This window comes from Barbus barbus, assembly GCF_936440315.1.
Source record: "Barbus barbus genome assembly, chromosome: 40".
NCBI classification, from domain to species: Eukaryota; Metazoa; Chordata; class Actinopteri; order Cypriniformes; family Cyprinidae; genus Barbus; species Barbus barbus.
The window spans coordinates 11,202,294-11,224,930 of record NC_136718.1 but is presented as its reverse complement, the minus strand read 5'-3'; the positions used below and the strand labels follow the sequence as shown (position 1 = coordinate 11,224,930).

The following is a 22,637-nucleotide window of genomic DNA, read 5'->3' as shown; positions in this document are numbered from 1 at the left end:
GTATACTCCTGTACCTTGATTTTTCTGTGTGGTGTGCTATATGATAGCAATCTTTCCTTTGAAAGCCACATTTCAATAGATCTTCTGCAAAGACCTTGTCACCTCGACGGCCTTAATTGCTGGCAATATTGTCAGCTTTATTGCACAGATACTATTTGAACTGAACTGAGCTGGACGATGACATCACTGAATCAATGATGAACTGACTTTAACTGAAAATTAATTGTTTACTGTTGTCCTCTTGCATTATCGACACACTGTTTTCCTGTTTGACACTGTAAAGCTGCTTTGACACAATCTGTATTGTAAGTATAAAACTGACCTGACCTTGGCATGAAGCACATGGCATAAAGATAAACAATAAGATTAAGATAAGATTTAAAAAAAGATAAAAAGATAAAGATAAGAGCATTAACATTAAGACAAAGGCTGCAGTATTTGCGTACATTTAATATAATGTAGTATACTATCCGACAGATTTTAAATTGTCACTTTGCATAAAAGCTAAACATATGCAAAATGTAAATTTAAATATATACTATATTAGTGTAAATTCTAAACATCAAATTTCTAATAAAATCTATACCTGTTCGCCATCTGTGTTACTGTCGTATCAAGAAAAAAACGTATTACTATTCATTTATAGCACCATTTTTAGAATATAATTATTTTTATATTATTTATATCATATGCAAGAGTCCTTAAAACAGACTACAATGTACTGTTAATATGAATTATGATTAATCATATAAATATTAATATGAATATGGATATTGATATTTTTGCAGGTGTTGTACCCATATTCTGAATGACATTGTATTGTGTTGGGTTTTAGGGTGAAATGTCTGTAAATTAACGGATAACGTCCCGGCAGAATGTTACCAGTACCTTTTCCATTTTTCCGCAATTGATTTCTTACAATACTGAGAGAGGCAAAACACAGTCTTGCATGTTATGCTGATGGCACACAACTTGTAGGTCCTTTCATTACCAAAACAAATGTACAAGGCAACTTACAACCCGAATTCCGGAAAAGTTGGGGTGTTTTTTAAATTTTAATAAAATTAAAACTAAAAGACTTTCAAATCACATGAGTCAATATTTTCTTCACAATAGAACATAGATAACATAAACGTTTAAACTGAGAAATTTTACAATTTTATGCACAAAGTGAGATCATTTCAAATTTGATGCCTGCTACAGGTCTCAAAATAGTTGGGACGGGGGCATGTTTATCACGGTGTCATCTCCTCTTCTTTTCAAAACAGTTTGAAGACGTCTGGCCATGGAGGTTATGATTTTCTGGAGTTTTGGTGTTGGAATTTGGTCACATACTTGCCTGATAATAGGTTTCCAGCTGCTGAAGAGTTCGTGGACGTCTTTGATGTATTTTTTTTTTTATGATGCGCCAAATGTTCTCTATAGGTGAAAGATCTGGAGTGCAGGCAGACCAATTCAGCTCCCGGACTCTTCTACTACGAAGCCATGCTGTTGTAATAGCTGCAGTATGTGGTTTTGCATTATCCTGCTGAAATACACAAGGCCTTCCCTGAAATAGACATCATCTGGAGGGGTGCATATGTTGCTCTAAAACCTTTATATGCCTTTCAGTACTCATAGTGCCTTCCAAAACATGCAAGCTGCCCATACCGTATGCACTTATGCACCCCCATACCATCAGAGATGCTGGCTTTTGAACTGAATGCTGATGACATGCTGGAAGGTCTCCCTCCTCTTTAGCCCGGAGGACAGTGTCCGGGATTTCCAACAAGAATGTCAAATTTGGACTCGTCTGACCATAGAACACTTTTCCACTTTGAAACATTTTAAATGAGCCTTGGCCCACAAGACACGACAGCATTTCTGGTCCATGTTCACATATGGCTTCCTTTTTGCATGATAGAGCTTTAGTTGGCATCTGCAGATGGCAAGGTGGATTGTGTTTACCAAAAATGGTTTCTGGAAGTATTCCTGGGCCCATTTAGTAATGTCAATGACATAATCATGCCGATGAGTGATTTAGTGTTGTCTGAGGGCCTGAAGAATCTTTTCTAAATTTCTTGCTTTATCAGCCCTTGTTGCCCCTGTGCTAACTTTTTTGAGACCTGTAGCTGGCATCAAATTTTAAATGAGCTCATTTAGTGGATAAAAGTGTTAAACATTTATGTTATGCTCTATTGTGAATAAAATATTGGCTCATGTAATTTGAAAGCCTTTTAGTTCTCGTTTTATTCCAATTTAAAAAAAACATCCCAACATTTCCGGAATTCGGGTTGTATCCCTGTCCATATTGTTGTATTGTTGAGCAGGGTCACAACCAGTGATTTACAGACTTCTCATAGGAGAACCAAAACTAACAAAGTAAATGTCAAAGATAATGTCAGGTTAGTCTTTAACACTTGTTCTGCATGATTATTTTTATGTTTACAGCCCAATAAACTGACAGGATGGATAATCGCAGCTGCCGCTTTCATTTGCACACGAGGTGAAACCTCCAAATGACGCCAAATAACAATAATAAACATTAAAATTGTAACCTTAAATTTGAATGTATTATGTGCTCAACCTAGATATTACTCCTCATCTATCCAGTATGTCTCTTTAACACATTTAAGACTTTTTGGTCTCCCAGGGTCAAACAAATCTTCTTTTTGCACAGAGGAAAAAGGAACAAGTCTAAGCATATACATAATCTGTCATTAAACAGTGTGTGGTAATATTTTACTTCCCTGATTTGTGAACTTCCTTCTATGATTGCACAGAATGCTGTATTATCACAAGCAAATCACACAATGTTCGTTCAGCATAGGAAATGTGACTCAAACATGAGACAAATCTCTGATCTTGTATGCCCTTACAGATAATCATGTAAATTTACATGATTATCTGCATTGGTATTGTTAGACATGTTTTTGTTTCGTGATCAAAAACAAAACATAATATACTGTTCTTTCTCAATGTTTGAATACAGGTTATGTGTGTAAGCGTGACCATGTTTGTGCTAGAGGTCGTGTTGAGGATCTGGTCAGTTCATTCTGCCCTCTAATGGAGAATTTTGGCCTATCAGCCTCATAATGGGCCCGTAAAGTAACAGTTCACACAAATATGAAAACACTGTTATTGTTTATTTACTCTCATGTAGTTGAAAACTCTTATGTGAGACAGATGTGAGCTTCAGAGGAAGGCAAGATTATATATTTTGATCTGTTCCTCACACATATGTAATATGACTTTAGAAGAGTTGGAAGATACAGTGATTGATTCACACAGAACACTTTTATGGTGCTCTTATATTGTGTTTTTGCTTTTTTTGGAGCTTGATAGACCCTGGTCACTGTGAACTGTTATGACCTTTACTTTAGCTGACAAAGACATTAATGCTCTTGATGCATTTTAATAACTGAAGCATTACGCTTATGATAGTACTCTTTACAGAAAAAAATATACAAAAAACATCATGTACCTCACATAATAAGCAGCGAAGGGTTAGATTGTATTCCGTGTGAGAGTAAATGTTTTGTAGCCTATTAATGTGACCTACAGTACAGCAAACACACAAAAAAACAAGTAAAAACAGTGCTATAGAAAAATAAAATACACATGAATTAGTAGCAACTATCAGTGAGATCAATCACTGGTTAAACAACAAAGCACTGTGGTGTTCTTGATGCTCACCATCTCTTCATATGTCTGTGTGGAATGATCCTGAAAGTTATTTTATAAAATGAACGTGAGTTTGTTCAGCGATTCAAGCTTCCATCAGCTGTTTCTTTTCACTTTTCTTATCAACATGATAAACACATCAAGGCATCTTTGCTTGGCTTCCTCTCACATGATTTGTGGATTTGAAAAACACTGATTGGTACTTTTAATGTAAATCACCAGAAACACCGGTTTACCTTTAAATCACACCTCTACACTACTCATTTGCAGCCTGTCCGACAGATTAAATGGATCATAATCTTGTGTTGTGTGTTTTGAGGTCTGTGGGCATCCCACCATGAGCTCTAAGCAAAAGAGTAGATGGCCACAGGAGACGTGGGCTCAGAGCTGTCATGGTACGGGCTCCTGTCCATGTTCCTCTTACTGACGCCTGTGTACTCGCCGATGAAGGAGCCATCCTCGTTAAACTCGATCTCTTCACCCTCACCGTACTCCATGAGGCTGTCGTCACTGTTCGTTCTCCTGCCAATGTGCTCAATCGCACCTTGACTGCGTCCCTGTCGACTTTCTTCCTCACTGAAGGGGGAATTATTCATTTGAGGCTAATTTTACAGGGGAGACGATCTTCATTATTGCAAACAACGCACATAACAAAGCTTAAAGAGATACATACCGTCTGGTATAGGGCATTGTGGACACTCGTGTTATCCTGATATAGAAGCCAAAAAGTCAAAATTAATATAATGTGAAGCAGCAAAAATAAACATTAAATACAAAAGATAAAACGTGGCAACAGTAGTCAATAAAAAATACACTACCATTCAAAGGTTTATGGTCAGTAAGATTTTTTAATGCTTTTGAAAGTTTTTTATGCTTTTAAAACAATAATATTGTAAAATATTATTACAATTAAAAAGAATTGCTTTCTATTTGGATATATTAAAAAAATTAAGCTGAATTTTCAGCATCATAAAAAAAAAAAAGTAAAGTCGTGACGTATTGTCAAGTATGGTGACCCATACTCGAAATTGGTGCTCTGCGTTTAACCCATCCAAGTGCACACACACAGCAGTGAGTAGTGAACAAATGCGCACACACACACACACACACACACACACACACACACACACACCGTGAACACCGTAAACCTTTCGATTACGAGTCCGACTCTCTAACCATTAGGCCACAACTTCCCCCATCATTACTCCAGTGTCACATGATCCTTCAGAAATCATTCTCTTATGCTGGTTTGCTGCTCAAGAAACGTCTCCAGGTTACGCATGCAACCATGGTTCCTTGAGGGAACAAGATGCTGCATCACCACGCTTTGGGAACGCCCCTGCGTGACCGGCTGGACATATGTGTCAAGTGCTCACACAGGACACATACAGTTAAGCTTCGCCTGGTCTGAATCCCGAAAGGGAGGAGGATGGAAGGCCTGCAGTACTATTGGCCGTGGTGCAGTAGTGGGGACCTTAGGGGTGTAACCCGCTCGAGGGTACAGGAATGCTTTCGCCAGTCCGGGCGCAAAGTCGAGATAGCAAGGGGCCACTGATAGGGCCTGAAGGTCACCCACTCTCTTCAGAGAAGTGATCGCTAACAAGAACGTAGTCTTGAGGGAAAGATGACGATCTAAAATCTCCCCTATGGGCTCAAAAGGTGGCTTACACAGAGCCTCTAGCACCACCGACAGGTCTCACGTGGGGACACGAGAACGCACTGGCGGCCTCATCCTCAGCGCACCGCAGAGGATGAGCGTATCACCAGGGGGTGTTTGCCCACTGTGTTTCCATCGAGCGGTGAGTTGTAAGCCAATAATGCCAGCACATGCACCTTCACTGTGGAGTGGGATACCCCTGCAGAGAATCTAGCCTGCAGATACTCAAGAACTGTATCAACTGGGCAGTTAACAGGGTCTTGCTAGCGAACTCTGCACCAAGTGAAGAACTTCCACTTCAGGGCGTACACTTTCCTTGTAGAGGGAGCTCTGTATTGGAGATTGGTCTCTACCACCTCAGCTCGGAGACCAGAAGCTATGAGCTGTGCCCCCTCAGGGGCCACACCCACAGTTTCGATAACTCTGGTCGGGGTTGCAGAATGGCGCCCCCTGCTTGTGAGAGGAGATCCCTCCTGATGGGACCCTCTCATGGAGAGCGTCTAGGAGGGAAAACAGGTCCGAGAACCATACTCGGCCCGGCAGGAACGGAGCTACTAACAGTAGGCGAATACAGTCTCGTAGGCGAATACCGTCTCGGCGCACTCTCGTCAGAACTCCCGGAGCAGAGCGATCGGGGGAAAGGCGTACAGACGAAGCCTCGGCCATGTCTGTACCATGGCGTCCAGTCCCAGGGGAGCTGGAGGAGCTAGAGAGAATCAGAGGGGACATTGCGCATTCACTCGATTTGCGAAGAGGTCCACCTAGGGCTCGCACACACCGTCAAGAGGCCCTGATCATGCGAAGTGGATTTCCCCTCGGGGAAAATCCCTTGGTCTTGAGACACCACTGCAGGAGTCTCATGTACAGCAGGCCAAATGGTATCACGTTGGATGCAGCTGCCATCAGACCCAGCAATCTCTGAAACTGCTTGAGAGTGAGTGACCGGCCTTCTCTCACTCTCTTGACTGACGTGAGGATAGACTTGATCCGAGCAGGAGACATTCGTGCCTGCATCGTGGTCGAATTCCATCCCACGCCTAGATAAGTGGTCCTCTGTACCAGAGAGAGCACACTTTTCTTGGCGTTCAGTCTCAACCCCAACTGTTTCATGTGAGCGAGGACGACATCTCGATGTTTCGCCGCCTCCATCTCCGACTGAGCTAGAATCAGCCAGTCGTTGATATAATTTAGTATGCGGACCCGAACCGCAGGGCTCACTCGTGAAAATCCCGTCCACAAAAAAGGATTTTCGGGAGCTGAGCGTACGCAGCGGCAAGCGCCCACAGTGGGGGCAATCAGCCCCCTCACTGAACGCAACCGCCGCATGCTCCGCTCCGAGGTAAGCCACTCACTGCTCGTGTCTCCAGCCGTGATGAAGCGTTTGCAGCGAGACACACACAGCTTGAACAAGCGTGACTTGCCCTCGCCCTTATTGCCCCTCTTAGACATGATACTGGTGAATGCAAATCTGTGTAGTGTCTTATCGAGTGCGGTTTTATGTATTCCTTGTGAAGTGCTTGAGCAGACAACAGAATAGAACAGACACACACAGAGCGCGGTTCTGAATGACAGAAGGCTGACGCCGGCTTGCCACACGTGCATTTATGCTTCCTGGTCTCTGACGTCACCCGCCTGTGATGTCGCGCCCTTCCATTGGACAGATTACACAGCAGATTTGGAGCTGGTCACGCAGGGGCGTTCCCAAAGCGTGGTGACGCAGCTCGAGTTCCCAAGAAGGAACATTCAAGTTCACATTTATCAATGTTTACTGTATAATATTTTTGTGGAAACTGTGAGCCATTCTTTGATGAGCAGAAAGTTCAAAAGAACAGCAGTTATTTTTCAAATTATTTTTTACTTTTGAACAATTTAATGCATCTGCTGATTAAAAGTATTCATTTCCCAAACCATTGAACAGTAGTGTAAAAATGGTTTAAAAAAAACACTTAATCGTTAGTACTTATAGTTAATACTTATAGTTTATTAAAGTAATGTAGTAAAAAAATAAAGCCATTTAATTAAACAACCAAAAAAAGTCAACTGTTAAAAATGACATGTATCATACCTCTCAAGAGACCTTCAGTGGTCCAATCGCAAAAGACATAAAACAAAAATAAAGGAGGAATAAACAAAGTGAGAAATGTGTGATGGATGGAGTGATGAAAAAGGAACAATTATTGTGGTATACACTACATACTCCAAATCAACCTGTACTAATGCGATTATGTTATATGATGTAAATGATAGGATTGATAAATTTTTCATCCTCACATGCTGTTTTTATGTAAGTGCATCACTGAAAATAAAATGTGTCTGTAGTAAATTAACTTAAGAAAACTTTTAACATTTTGAAAATCAAACAGTCACCTGTAATCAAACGTTCCATTCTCTCTATCATCCAATGGCTCCAGTGCAAAGTCCCTCTTGTCCCGCACTTATAAAAAAACAAACAAACAAACAAAATAATGTTTTGATACATATATATAATGCATAATAATGTAAATTGTCTCAAGTAATTTTCATCGCACCTGGGTACTTTCCTCCTCGGCTCCTCTTGATGAAAAAGACTATGAGCATGATAAGAACGAGGAGAGCGACTGCACACATTAAGCCAATGAACCAACCCTGCGTCACAATGTCCACTTGATCCCGGGTATGTTCTGTTCATGCACACAGCCAATCATGCAGACATGTTAGGAATCATGTTTACAGAACAATGACCATATGAATGTTAACGAAGACACCTTACCCTCAGTTGTAAAATGGGGTGATTCCTCGGTGAACGCCTCCCCGTCTCCAACCTCTGTTTGTGCTGCCAGTGAGAACTTGTATCGCGTGTAACGGTCAAATCGCCGCAGGGAGTAGTAGGTGATGTTCGGAGGAATGTATTCAACCTGGATTCTGTCGCCAAGAGTAACGTTCACTACAGAGAAATTATGATCACAGTCTTGTAAGGCTAGATACCTTTAAGAAACCTGATTTGTCTGGTCATTTAGTCATTTTCTAGTAATAATCAACAAAATGTTAATTATTACAAAATAGAATAAAATAAAATGCTGCAGAAAAACTTTGAATAATGTCATAATTTTAAGTAATGGTACTTGGGGGGGGGGGGAAGACATGCAAAGTTTGTGTGCATTTTTAATCATGAAAATCAGTTAATGATTAATGTTTTTTAACCGCAGTGAACTAAATATTAGTTCAAGAGACCATCAAAATAATTACATGTCATGAGAATAGTTTATATAATTTACACACGTACTACCATTCAAAAGTTTATAGTCAGTCATTTTTTTAAATAAATTAATATTTTATTTAGCAAGAACGCATTAAAATAATGAGCAATAAAGACATTTATAAAGCTACAAAAGATTTCCATTTTAAATAAATGCTGTTCTTTTCTATTCATCAAACAAAAATAAAAAAATCGTGAAAAAAAGGTAACATGATTTATATATTAAAAATATTGAGCAGCACAACTGTTTTCAACACTGATAATAAGAAATATTTTTTGAGCATCAAATCAGCATATTAGAATAATTTCTGAAGGATCATGTGACACTGAAGACTGGAGTAATGATGCTGCAAATTCAGATTTTCCATCACAGGAATAAATAACTTTTTAAAATACAGTATATCACAGAAGTGAGTACACCCCTCACATTTTTGTAAATATTTTATCATATCTTTTCATGTGACAACACTGAAGAAATTACACTTTTCTACAATGTATAGTAGTGAGTGTACAGCTTGTATAATAGTGTAAATTTACTGTCCCCTCAAAATAACTCAACACACAGCCATTAATGTCTAAACCGCTGGCCACAAAAGTGAGTACACCCCTAAATGAAAATGTCCAAATTTGGGCCCAAAGTGTCCATATTTTGTGTGGCCACCATTATTTTCCAGTACTGCCTTAACCCTCTTGGGCATGGAGTTCACCAGAGTTTCACAGGTTGCCACTGGAGTCCTCTTCCACTCCTCCATGACGACATCACGGAGCTGGTGGATGTTAGAGACCTTGCACTCCTCCGCCTTCCATTTGAGGATGCGCCATAGATGCTCAAAAGGGTTTAGGTCTGGAGACATGCTTGGTCAGTCCATCACCTTTACTCTCAGCTTCTTTAGCAAGGCAGTGTTCGTCTTGGAGGTGTGTTTGGGGTCGTTATCATGTTGGAATACTGCCCTGCGTCCCAGTCTCTGCTTCAGTATGTCACAGTACATGTTGGCATTCATGGTTCCATCAGTGAACTGTAGCTCCCCAGTGCCGGCAGCACTCATGCAGCCCCAGACCATGACACTCCTACCACCATGCTTGACTGTAAGCAAGACACACTTGTCTTTGTACTCCTCACCTGGTTGCCGCCACACACGCATGACACCATCTGAACCAAATAAGTTCATCTTGGTCTCATCAGACCACAGGACATGGTTCCAGTAATCCATGTCCTTAGTCTGCTTGTCTTTAGCAAACTGTTTGCGGGTTTTCTTGTGCATCATCTTTAAAAGAGGCTTCCTTCTGGGATGACAGCCATGCAGACCAATTTGATGCAGTGTGCGGCGTATGGTCTGAGCACTGACAGGCTGACCCCCATCCCTTCAACCTCTGCAACAATGCTGGCAGCACTCATACATCTATTTCCCAAACACAACCTCTGGATATGATGCTGAGCACGTGCACTCAACTTCTTTGGTCGACCATGGCGAGGCCTGTTCTGAGTGGAACCTGTCCTGTTAAACCGCTGTATGGTCTTGGACACCGTGCTGCAGCTCAGTTCAAGGGTCTTGGCAATCTTCTTATAGCCTACGCCATCTTTATGTAGAGCAATAATTATTTTTTTCAGATCCTGAGAGAGTTCTTTGCCATGAGGTGCCATGTTGAACTTCCAGTGACCAGTATGAGAGAGTGAGAGTGATAACACCAAATTTAACACACCTGCTCCCCATTCACACCTGAGACCTTGTAACACTAACGAGTCCCATGACACCAGGGAGAGAAAATGGCTAATTGAGTCCAATTTGGACATTTTCACTTAGGGGTGTACTCACTTTTGTGGCCAGCGGTTTAGACATTAATGGCTGTGTGTTGAGTTATTTTGAGGGGACAGCAAATTTACACTGTTATACAAGCTGAACACTCACTACTTTACATTGTAGCAAAGTATAATTTCTTCAGTGTTGTCACACAGAGGTGGGTAGTAACGAGTTACATTTACTTCGTTACATTTACTTGAGTAATTGTTTTGGGGAACTAATACTTTTAGAGTATATTTAAAAATGGGTACTTTTACTCTTACTCAAGTACATTTTTAGTGGAAAAACGGTACTTTTACTTAGTTACTGTGGGTGTCGCTCTTTTCGTTACTTTATCTTAATGCAATACAAGTTAAAAATACTTCAGTTCATTCCAAATGCGCCATCTACTTTTCTCTGGGCAATGAGCGATGCCCATTCGTGAATGATTCATTCTTCTGAATCAATTCTGTTCGAAGGCTTCATCAGAAGTCGACTTCGTGGGGAAGTCGTGGCCTAATGGTTAGAGAGTCGGACTCGTAATCCAAAGGTTGCGGGTTCGAGTCTCGGGCCGGCAGGGATTGTAGGTGGGGGGAGTGAATGTCCAGCGTTCTCTCCACCCTCAATACCACGACTGAGGTGCCCTTGAGCAAGGCACCGAACCCAGTATAATTTATGCATTACATAAGCTGTGTAATGAACACCGGCCAAACCAGTGTTAGTTCCAGGAGGAATGCCTTTCCCTAGACACAATTAATATTGATATTTTCACAATATTTACGCTTGCAGAAATATAGGCTACATTTGTTTACATTTTGCAGAATATACGGAAGAAGATCATGTGCATTTGTTTCGTTATGCTCAGATGTCCTGTAGCAGTCATGTAAGGAGTTTTCACTCTTCTCCGTGTCAGAGGTTATGTACATATATACATTTATAATATATAATTAAACTTTAAAATATAATTTAATTTAATTCAGTGATGCAAATCAGAATTTTTATCAGCTGTTACTCCAGTTTTCAGAGTCATATGATCCTTCAGAAATCATTCAAATAAATTGATTTACTACCAGTGTTGTTGAAAAAAACAGCATATGCTGGTTAGGTATGTTTTGAAGCTGGGATGCTGGTTTATGCTGGTCCTTTGCTGGTTTATGCTGGTCCTTAGCTGGCCATGTGCTGGTTGGACCAGCACACGACCAGCTTAAACCAGCAAAGGGCCAGCTTAAATAACGTCACACCAGCATCCCATGCTTCAAAACATACCTTACCAGCATATGCTGTTTTTTTCAACAGGGAACAGTTTTGCTGCTTAATATTTTTTGGAACCTGTGACATTTTGTTCAGGATTCTCTTATGAATAGAAAGTTAAAAAAGAACAGCACTGATAATAAATCAGGCTGATCAAAATTCTGATTTGCATCACTAAAATAAATGACATTACAAGTTTTTTGAACGGCAGTATGTATGTATGTATTGTATGTATGTATGTATGTATATACATATATATATATATATATATATATATATATACACACACACACACACACACACACACGTTGGTTTTTGTGGTTTATGGGGACTCTCCATAGGCGTAATGGTTTTATACTGAACAAACTGTGTGTGCTATTGCCCTACACCAACCCTACACCTAAACTTAGCCCTCACAGGAGACTTTGTGCATTTTTAGATTTTCAAAAAAAACACCATTTAGTATGTTTTTTAAGCCTTTTGAATTACGGGGATATAGGCAGTGTCCTCATAAACCACCTTCATATTGCAATACCTCTGTCATACCCGTGTCATTATACAAATTTGTGTCCTCATAAACCACATAAACACGCACACACACACACAAAATGTATATATATATATATATATATATATATATATATATATATATATATATATATATATATATATATATATATATATATATAAAAATAGACTATATTCAGTATATGATCCAAAATAACTAACTACTTGAGTGTTTTTTTTTATCCGATACTTTTTTTACTCTTACTCAAGTAACTATTCAGACTATTACTTTTACTTGAGTAAATATTTCTTCAAGTACTTTTACTTTAGTACAGTTTTTGGGTACTCTACCCACCTCTGTTGTCACATGAAAAGATATAAAGATAATAAAATATTTACAAAAATGTGAGGGGTGTACTCACTTCTGTGAGATACTGTACATTAAAATAGAAAACATTTTTAAATTTTAATAAGATTTCACAGTATTACTATTTGACTGTAATTTTGATCAAATAAATTCAGCCTTGGTGAGCTTAATAGATTTCTTTCTAAAACATTAAGAAATTTGGGTGTCAGACAAAAAACAACAACAAATAAACAAAACAGAATTTGTGTCTCTAATGCTTTTAAAAAAGTGTACATGATGTACATGCACTTACATGTTTGATATTTGAGAATATATCCGGTCAGAATGCCATTGGGTTCTGCAGGTTCTTCCCAGTCCAGGTAAATGGTGTCATAGTGCCGGTGCATGATTCTGAACGATCTGGGAATTGAGGGCACTAGAGTGGAAAGGAAGATGCATGTAAGAAGTCAAGTTTGTTTGATATGTTATAATGTTAAGTGAACAGTTTAATACCTCCTTCAGGTGTCTGAAACTCAATGGTGTTGCTGGGCGGACCCTCATAGCGATTATTGGCCACTACAATATACATCCTGTAGTTACTATACGGGACAAGACCGGTCAGGGTCCCAGACAGACGAGGCCCATTAGCTTTAAAACTCTTGGTCTTAATCCTCCTGCTCACAGTGTGCCAGGGCAGGCGACTGCTCTCTCTCCAGTAATAAACCTGAGAAACCAATCACAACTCCATCAGCAGCCCATATCATTTACTGTATGCGAATGAGCTGACCTGTGCATCTAAGAAGCCATACTTTGTACTCCTTTATTTCACCCATGATGTCAGCTCGTGACACTGGTTCCCAATGGACTGTCAGCGTTGAGCTCTCGATGTCTGACACTCCCAGGTCAGATGGAGCGGCAACAGGACCTGTTAGAGAACCCAGTATGAGTGAAACACTGACTTGCACCTCTTTTTCTAATGTATGTTGAACAGAACTTCAGGGATAAAAAAAAATTATATGAACTTACGGTCCTCCCCAGAGAAGCCAGTCACAATAGGGGATTCTGGGCCATAGCCAAAGAAGTTGACGGCCTGAACTTTAATCTCATAGGGTGTGAAGGTGTCAGTATCATAGATGATGTAGCTACACCACCAGTATGTTGTGTAGTTCTTCCACTCCTCTCTTGAATCCCTTCGTCTCCACCAAACCATGTAGCCTAGTTTCGGCCCATTCCATTCTCTGTACTCCAGTGGCTTTAGACACAAGAAAAACATCACAGTTAATATAAATCATATGTATGCGATTACATCACAGTCATCATCTCTGACTACAATAACTGACATCCATCAATCAACAGTACATCACCTCCCAGCTGATCTCCATGTTATTTCTGAACACTCCACTTCCCATTCCTTGGATGTTTCTTGGGATGGCATCAGGCACTAAAGACACAAAACACAATTCAATATATAATATAATATAATATAATATACGATTCAAAGTTTTCAAAGATATGATTCAAAGAAATTGATAGTTATTCAGCAAAGATGCATTAAATGGATCAAAAGTTACAGTAAAACACATTTATAATTCTACAAAAGATTTCTATTTCAAATAAATGCTGTTCTTTCAATTGTTTTATTCAAAGTATCTTGAAAACATTTACCATGGTTTCCACAAAAATATTAAGCAGCACAACTGTTTTCAACTTTTATAATAATAATAAATGTTTCTTGAGCAGCAAATTTGTATTACAATAATGTTTAAAGATTAAAGTGACACTGAAGACTAGAGTAATGATGCTGAAAATTCAGCTTTGCATCACAGGAAAAAAATTACATTTTACATGATATAAAACAAAGAAAACAGCTATTCTAAAATGTAATAATATTTCACAATAATGGCCTGTTCACACCAAGAACGATAACTATATTGATAAGTGTCCATGCCGACGTATGATAACATTTTGTTTATTATAAGCATATGCTGAAGTTTTGTTGTCTGCCTCTTTAAATGTCCAAGCGCTTTAAAATCAGGTGGATTCTGATTGGCTGTTAATGTTTTTATCATTCATCATTCTAAAATCTCTGTGCTATAATCATTAAAGTTGTGGTGTGGACTTTGGCACTTTAAATTCTGTATCTTTATTGTTATCAATATAATTGTCGTCCTTGGTCTGAATGGACCTTGTCTGTAGTTGTATTTGAAAAAAAAAAAAAAAAAACTTAACTACCCCCAAATTTTGAATGAGAATAGAATAAAATAAAATATAATAGAATAGAATAGAATAGAATAGAATAGAATAAAATAGAATAGAATAGAATGAGGACCAACCAGCTCCTCCTGTCTGGTAGTATTCAGATGGCCAGCTGGGTTTACTGGGACCTATACCGTTTACAGCGATGACCCGGAATCTGTACTCTACAAACGGTGTCAGCTGTAAAATGACAGAGTTTAGGTTCCCTGGGTAGCTGGACAGGTTCTTCCAGCCGCTTGGCAGCAGCCAATAGTCTGCAAGGAGATCTTCGGTATATTGAACCAGGTACTCTAAAAGAGAATTAATTCAGCATTATGTCATTGTGAGGCTAGATTGTTTAAAAAATTTGTTTGCATCTACGTTTGTGTGGATGTGTGTATTTGTGTACCTTTAATAGGACTGTGGTTGCTCAGTCCTGGTACCCAGGTGAGTCTAACGCTCCTCTCTGATGGGTCTGATATCTCTAGGTCACTGGGCGGGTCTGGACGATCTAAAAGCAAAAGTATACATGAATAATATGCTCATGTTTATACTGTATACATGTATAGAGACGGTATAGCTGCTGGTACCCATCACAGTGAGTTTGGCTGAGGCAGTGACCTCCTCCAGTTCACTTTTAACCCTGCAGGTGTAGATGCCTTCATCTCTTCTGTACACATCAGCAATGCTCAGAGAATCCTCATCCTTGGTCATCCTGTAAGACACAAAGCAGTCAAATACAGTCTCTTTTACTGCAGTGAACCACTAGAATCTTTAATGACACTTGTGCTTGTGGCCAGATGTAACAGTGTGTTGTGATTACCTCCTTCCTAAGATCAAGAACTTCTTGTCCTTAAGCCAAGTGACGGTGACATCCAGAGTCGGGTCAAATTTAATCTTACAGTCAAAGCGAGCCAGACTTCCTCTTATGACTACAGTATTGTGTGGGACACGGATGATTTTAATGGGCTCTATAAAATAAAAAAACGTTTAGTCTGTAAACAATCAGGTCAACTTGGGTTATGATGACAAAACATTTACGAGTAAAATGAATCAAGAATCTATAAAGGAAAAATTTTGTATTTTTCTTCTCGGCTAGTTTTTTTAATGTTTTAAATGGACACAGGTGCAAATGAAATATAGGTATGTTAAGTGGGAATTTCAAAGAAGAAACACATGTAGATACTGACCTTTGACCTCTAGTTGGACCTCCTTCTCATCTCGTCCAACGACGTTGCTTGCAACACACACATAGCTTCCCTGATCTTGTAGCTTTGTATTTCTGATTTCCAGTGTACCATTTGGAAGAATCCTATGACGACTTCCCTCTAAGGTACCTAGTCCTCCTTTTGACCTATACACACGTTGATTGGAAACTTTATTGTGTACACCTTTGAGATTTTTTATGCACTTACTCCTTGTTTTGTTTATTCACACCATCACATCATATTTGTGGCCATTTAAAATGATATTAAGACAATATATTTACCAACGCAGGTCAGGTTTCGGAGACCCAAAATATGGGCAGTCTAAATGAGTATGATTGCCTTCAGTTGTTTTAATGAGTTCATCTCTGGGACCTAACAGGCGAGGTCTCATATCTGCCGACAACATAGTAAATTTGCAATTACTCATTAAACCTTATGGTACATGTAAATTCTACAATTTTCAATCCAGCCTCTTCTAGCTCATACCCATTACAGCCAAGAAAGCGTTTGCCATGATATAGCCGTACTGGTTTGAAGCATTGCACTGGAACACAGCAGCACTGTCTGGAACCACAGCCCTGAATGTCAAAGTGTCTCCTGAAACCTGTCTGCCTGGACTCTTAGGAGCATCTAAAGTGAACACAGAAAAAATGAGCATTAAAAAGCTTAGCAGAGCACCTGGTTGTAAGCTGGGGGTTTTTCTCACCACTGATTGGCTCTCCATTAACCAGCCACTGTATCTGGGGTCGAGGAATTCCATCAGCTCTACACACTATACTACCACTGTCATCACGAGACAAAACCAGACTCTCAGGCTTCTCCACCCAGAATGGAACCGCTGCAGATGGAAAGAGAATTGAGAATAGATACCTATCTTGATTTTGTCATTCATTAAGTAATACTTAAAATACAATTTAGTCATTATTTATTCATCTTCATTTTGTTCTATAATGCTTTCAGTATAGATTTGTATTTTTTGACCACCAAATCAGCATATTATAATGATTTCTGAAGGATCATGTGACATTGAAGACTGGAGTAATTCCTGAAAATTCAGCTTTACCATCACAAGAATAAAGTAAAACAAAATAAGATATACCATAATATAAAGTTATGGAACCGGGTGTAACGTCACTTATGTTAGATGATGTTTTAAATGTCAAAGCTGATGTGATAAGGTGAAATTGTGTAAAATTAGATTTTTAAATTCTAAGATTTTTAGTGAAAAACAAAAATGTTGGTCTGTTCCTCACACACTGTATACGTAAAATATATAGTTGTTTGGAATGTCATTATGGTGCTTTTATAATGTGTTTTTGTTCAGTGACAGATGTGGTCTTGTCATTGTGAAGCATTAACTGGAATTGTATGGAAAAGAACAGCGTAAACTTTCATCAAATTCTCTATTTAAGGGGTAGTCGTGGTCTAATGGATAGAGAGTTGGACTTGTAACCCAAAAATCGTGGGTTCGAGTCTCGGGTCCGGCAGGGATTGTAGGTGGGGGGAGTGAATAACCAACACTCTCTCCTCCCTCAATACCACGACTGATGTGAGACCCTTGAGCAAGGCACCGAACCCCCAACTGCTCCCCGGGCGCAGCAGCATTGGCTGCCCACTGCTCCGGGTGTATGTTCACTACTGTGTGTACACTTGGATGGGTTAAATGCAGAGAACAAATTCCGAGTATGGGTCACCATACTTGGCCACACACCACTTCCCTTTCCCTTTCCCTTTCCTATTTGTGCTCTATAGAAAAGAATGAACAAATAATGAATGAATTTACATTTTTGGGTGAATCCACATAGTGACAGTCATGAACAATAGTAATAAAGTAATGAAGTATTCTACATTTGACCCTGACAGTGATGACGTGGTCCAGGCTGCCCATTCTGTTTGAAGCAGTGCAGATGTAGTCTCCTCCATCATCCATAGAAACGTTCTTTATTCTAAGTGTCTTATTAAAGTTTTCCAACTTCTTTCCTGTCATGGACATCTCCTCCCAATCTTTAGTCCATTTGATGAAGGGAGTTGGACTACAAGAAAAAAAGCGAATCAGAGTTACTAATGGTTAAAAGCAGGTTTCACAACAAGCTAATAAAATAATCAACTGCATTCAACTGGTCTCAGAAAACAGTCATCAAAATGATTTTAAAACTCACACTCCAGCAGCAAAACACTCCAAAATAAGCTCTTCCCCCAGCATCGCAATGGTTGTGCTGATGGTTCCTTTGGGTTTCAGAAACTTGGGTGCCGTATGGGCTGCCATGCGAGCTACACAGATATAAAATAACACAAATTTGATAGAGAACTTCAAACCTTTTACAAACCTGGCCAAAGCAGAGGTGACTAGTTAGTGGATCAGTGTGTTGAGTGTTTACAATAAAGAAGCATAAGAAAGAGTCCTAACTCACCATGGCGTTAGACTGTTAGATGGTTTTAATCATGGCTCTTCCTCAAACTGAACACACACAGACATAGGCACGGGGGAATATTAAACCAGATTTGCTTAAAGTTTAATCCTAAAGCAGAATGTAAATAATTCATCACACAGACCTGTAAGCACCTGCAGAATGAGGGGCGGCTTCTGCTGGATGGTGTTTGTGAAGGGGAAGCGTGCGACACAGACATAGTTTGTAAGTGCGTCTTCTGCTACGATACTGGAGAAGTATAGATCTCCATTTTCTGCCTTTGATACTCGACGGTCCTGATGGATTGGTGCCATGGCTATGGAATAAAAATGAAATTGGATAAAAGCTAAAGCCAGTATATTTAAGGGCTTATTTAAGATTCAACAAACATAACTGTCCAATAGAAGGCTTGTTATACAGATACAATACCATTTAAAAGTGTAGGCTCAGTAAGATTTATTATTATTTTTTTTATAATTATTTCAGCTTTCCTTCAGTAATCACTGAAAACAGTTGTGATGCTTAACAATTAAGTAGAAAAAAAAACGAGTAAATTCTTTTTTATAATTCTTTGATGAAAAGAAAGTTCAAAAGAACAGCATTTGTGTGAGATAGAAATGTTTGTAACATAACTAACTTCTTTAAAAAAAAAACTATTGACCCCAAACTTTTAAGCGGTAGTGTACATCATAGTAAAACTTAGCACTGAAACTTCCAAAGCTACTTTAGATCATTTTATCTTTCATATCAGAAACATCTGAGTCGGAGACTTACTGCTGTTCAGCCAGTAAGTGTCAGGTTTTGGAGGACCTACAGGAGGATTGCAGGGAAGGATGAGAGGAAGTCCAACCACCACTGAGACTGGCTCCAGATACTCCTTCAACCATGTACGGGCCTCTGATCACAGAAATTACATGTTCAAAAAACCCATTTACCAAATGCTATTCCTGTGTATTAACAATTACATGATGTGTATGGGCTTACTGGAGACACGCAGATTGATGTAACTGGACAGAGCAGAGCCAAACTCATTAGTCGCCGTGCACTGATAGACACCCTCATAGTCATCAGGACGACCCCAGAAGAAAATCTCTAATGTGCCAGAACGCCACCTCATGCTGACCTGAGGATCTCGAGCCACATTCAGGTACACTCCATTACGTGTCCATGTGAAGCTACATGCAATAAGTGCCATTTATCAGTCAATGCATACATTTTACATTGCGATCAATCAATATTTTAGCACTTTTTAAACAACCCTGGCAAATCATAGGGAAGCAAAGGCCAAAAAAGCTCTAGACAAGGCAAGTAATCAAGTTAATCCAATAAAAGAATCGAAATGTATTATACATAACAATGTGTGGACACTAAAAAGAGCTTGTTGCATACTTACACTGGAGGTGGATTCCCTGTTGCTTCACACTCCACTATAATAGGGTCAACTGGATCTACTATGTAGTCTTGAGGACTCTCTTTAAAGATCATTGGAGGCTGCCTGACTGTGGAGATATTCAGTACACATAAAAATATAATGTTAAATTAATTAAAAGGACAAAATATGAGAATCAACAATGAGCTTTGGTCACAAGGCCTGCTGTGGACAAGATCCAAATAGCAGTTCCTCACCATCAGGAGGAATTTCCATGGCTAAAATCCATGTTTGCTGTAGGATAGTAAGTATGGCAGGAATCCTCCAACACTTCAGAGCTCTCATCTCTGCTGTGTACAGCCTCTGCCTTATTGTGGCCTAAAAAACAGAGAAAATACTAGCACCAGAACTAAGATAACTACAAAATCCTCAAGGATTGCTCTACATATGCTTGTCTTGGATCTCCTTATTTGTTAAATCATAACTAATCTGTTTTCATAATTATTAATACTTTGTTTTGTTTTGTATGAGTTGCGTAAAGTTAATGTAAAAGATGAAAACGCTGAGTAAGACAAACCAAACTACTACGCAAATTAATCGCTGGTTGTATTATTTTAAGTCCCCGCCCTCTTCCGCTTTCCGCAACTGTGATTCGCTGCCCACAACAGAGCTATTTGCATTTAAGCACCTCCGTACCCTGTGTGTAATCCTACTGTGTCATGATAGTGTTACATCCAGAGCAAGCACAAACGCATGTATTTTTGCATTTTAAAATGCAAAACCCGCCGAACTGTACATTATATGTGTATGTTTAATATACGATTATATTAATATGTTTAAAGAAACAGCCGTTAAAATATAAACGGACAAGATAAAAGATCAAAAACAGGAAAATATTAAACTGCTCCCCATGAATGATTCAATATGATATACATATGCAAATGAAGACTTCATTTGCAAAAACAGATAACCCCGTTTTTCTAAATTTTCAAAAATCATGTTTTTTCATTGTGCATTCCAATTAATCTCAATCAAACTGCGGTGGGGTTATTTTGATTAACTATAAAAAAATAAAAAATAAAATACAGCTAGCTAACACAATAAAAACATGATAACATAATAAAAATCATAATTTTTGAAAATTTTGAAAAACGGAGTTACCTGGTTTTGCAAATAAACTCTTCAAATACATAATGCATGTGTTTGTAAAACAGCATAATTTACTTACTGCATTCTAAGTTTCCTAAAGTGAGAAAACAATAGCCTATCTGTATAATTAGAACACAAACTATCATACCAACTGAACTGGAGTATCCAGGATTCACAAAATCTTCTTTATCCGTGTCAGCAGGTCATTTCACAGTGCTAAAATAAAAACAAATGTGATATATTATACAAATAATAATAATAATGTATCATACAAATATCACATTTGTCAAGTACACCATCTAGAGATTGTTACCTTTTATATCAGTCCTGCAGTTTGTTTCCTCATTATGCTAATATTAATCTGTCATCATTGCCCCATTTTCCAAAAATGTCATTCCAAAACCAAATGTTTTTGTGGCATTCAAATAGGTCCAAAACAATGTCAATCCAAGCAGTTATCTTCTGTAATGTATACCTCTCCAACTAACATCCCTCTCTTCAGTGTCTTCATCCATTTGCCCACTCTACCCATGAACCATGAATGATGCCCCACCCCCTCCATCTCTCTCTGTCTCTCTCTCTCTCTCTTGTGTCCAAAAAAAGCAAAATATCATGTTAGTTATAGACTAGTGGCAAAGGTTTTATTGTACAAATAGTGATTCAAGAATACAAGTATTTATTTTATTATCTGACCTTTTATGAATTATCTTGTTATATTTACATAGGCCATAAATAGCCAAACTCAGCTGAAAGATATGTTGCATTCTTTTTGATTATGACATCAATGTGTGGGTCTCATTGTTTAGTCCTGAAAAACTAAGCTAACTCATAATGAATGAAATGTTTGTTTCGCAGTGAAAATTAAAATGCGGTCATGTGACTCGTGACTGCATCTAAGAGATTTAAATCAGCTTTAATAAACTGCTACTCTTTTGCATACTTTAAATATCCACTTTAACTCTATAAAGCTTTAAACTTAGTTAACATAAATGATCATGGTCAAAAACAGAGACAGGTGAATGAACTCCTTGTCACAACAACGTCCAAGAGGGCAGAGCTTGACTCAGGAGAGAAGATGTGGGTGGAAACAGGATCTCAACCACTGAAACACATTCCCAGCCCACATCGGCTCAGGCATCCAGGGACGCATAAAGTACAATATGCCAGCACGGTCTTACTGTACACTCCACAGATGAGCTAATACGATGAAAGAACAAAAAAGTTCTTGAGTCAGCTCACTTAGTGAAGAGAGACATAAGCATGATCTAATTGTGGTCATGTTCCTCAGCGCTTCAGTATCCTCAGGGGTGCGTATGACATCAGCAGCGCTGCAGTGCCATGCACCAAACTGTACAGCGCAGGACACGAGCCTGAATGAACCGCTTCCTCCAGAGACGGGACAATGAAACCTCTGTCCACACGAACACAGTAAGCTGGCTCTGTTCAGACAGAATAACTCTGAGAGCTTTATCAGTTCAGACTTAAAGTGGCACTACAGCTTGTTTGGAAGAACATCTGCTGGTTAACCTGTCATGAGATGTTGAATTGAAATATAAACATAACTGTATAACTATACAACCATAAACTGCAAGATAGCACATTTTGTTTCATATGCCGATTAATAATCAGTGTTTTTAATACCATTTAAAAGTCTTTATTTGATCTTATTTTGCATTACATTAGCAAAGCCATAAAGAGCCAAACTCAGTTGAAAGATATTGATATTTCACAGTTAGTGAGTGGTCTAAAAGCAAAATAGAATGAATGTAAACTCATTTTACAGTTAGCCATTTTTTCCCATGCACAATTCTTTATGTTTATATTCATAACT

At 38.9% G+C, this 22,637-nt stretch overlaps 1 protein-coding gene across 1 annotated transcript; it reads right to left on the bottom strand.

Annotated features, from left to right (window-relative positions):
* Positions 1-3,107: 3,107 nt before the first annotated feature.
* LOC306860071 (neurofascin-like) lies at positions 3,108-21,338 on the bottom strand (the record flags this gene model as incomplete). The annotated part of the gene is made up of 27 exons (XM_079401597.1): positions 3,108-4,239; positions 4,337-4,372; positions 7,386-7,397; positions 7,688-7,754; positions 7,849-7,980; positions 8,070-8,243; positions 12,751-12,873; positions 12,951-13,161; positions 13,247-13,362; positions 13,464-13,689; positions 13,802-13,878; positions 14,771-14,983; positions 15,082-15,183; positions 15,263-15,387; positions 15,496-15,643; positions 15,863-16,026; positions 16,162-16,273; positions 16,367-16,510; positions 16,587-16,718; positions 17,729-17,913; positions 18,040-18,151; positions 18,434-18,604; positions 19,063-19,185; positions 19,273-19,463; positions 19,682-19,787; positions 19,915-20,035; positions 21,282-21,338. The coding sequence occupies 27 exons, from the start codon at positions 21,336-21,338 to the stop codon at positions 4,008-4,010; spliced, it is 3,612 nt and encodes a 1,203-aa protein (XP_079257723.1). The 3' UTR covers positions 3,108-4,007.
* Positions 21,339-22,637: the final 1,299 nt, after the last annotated feature.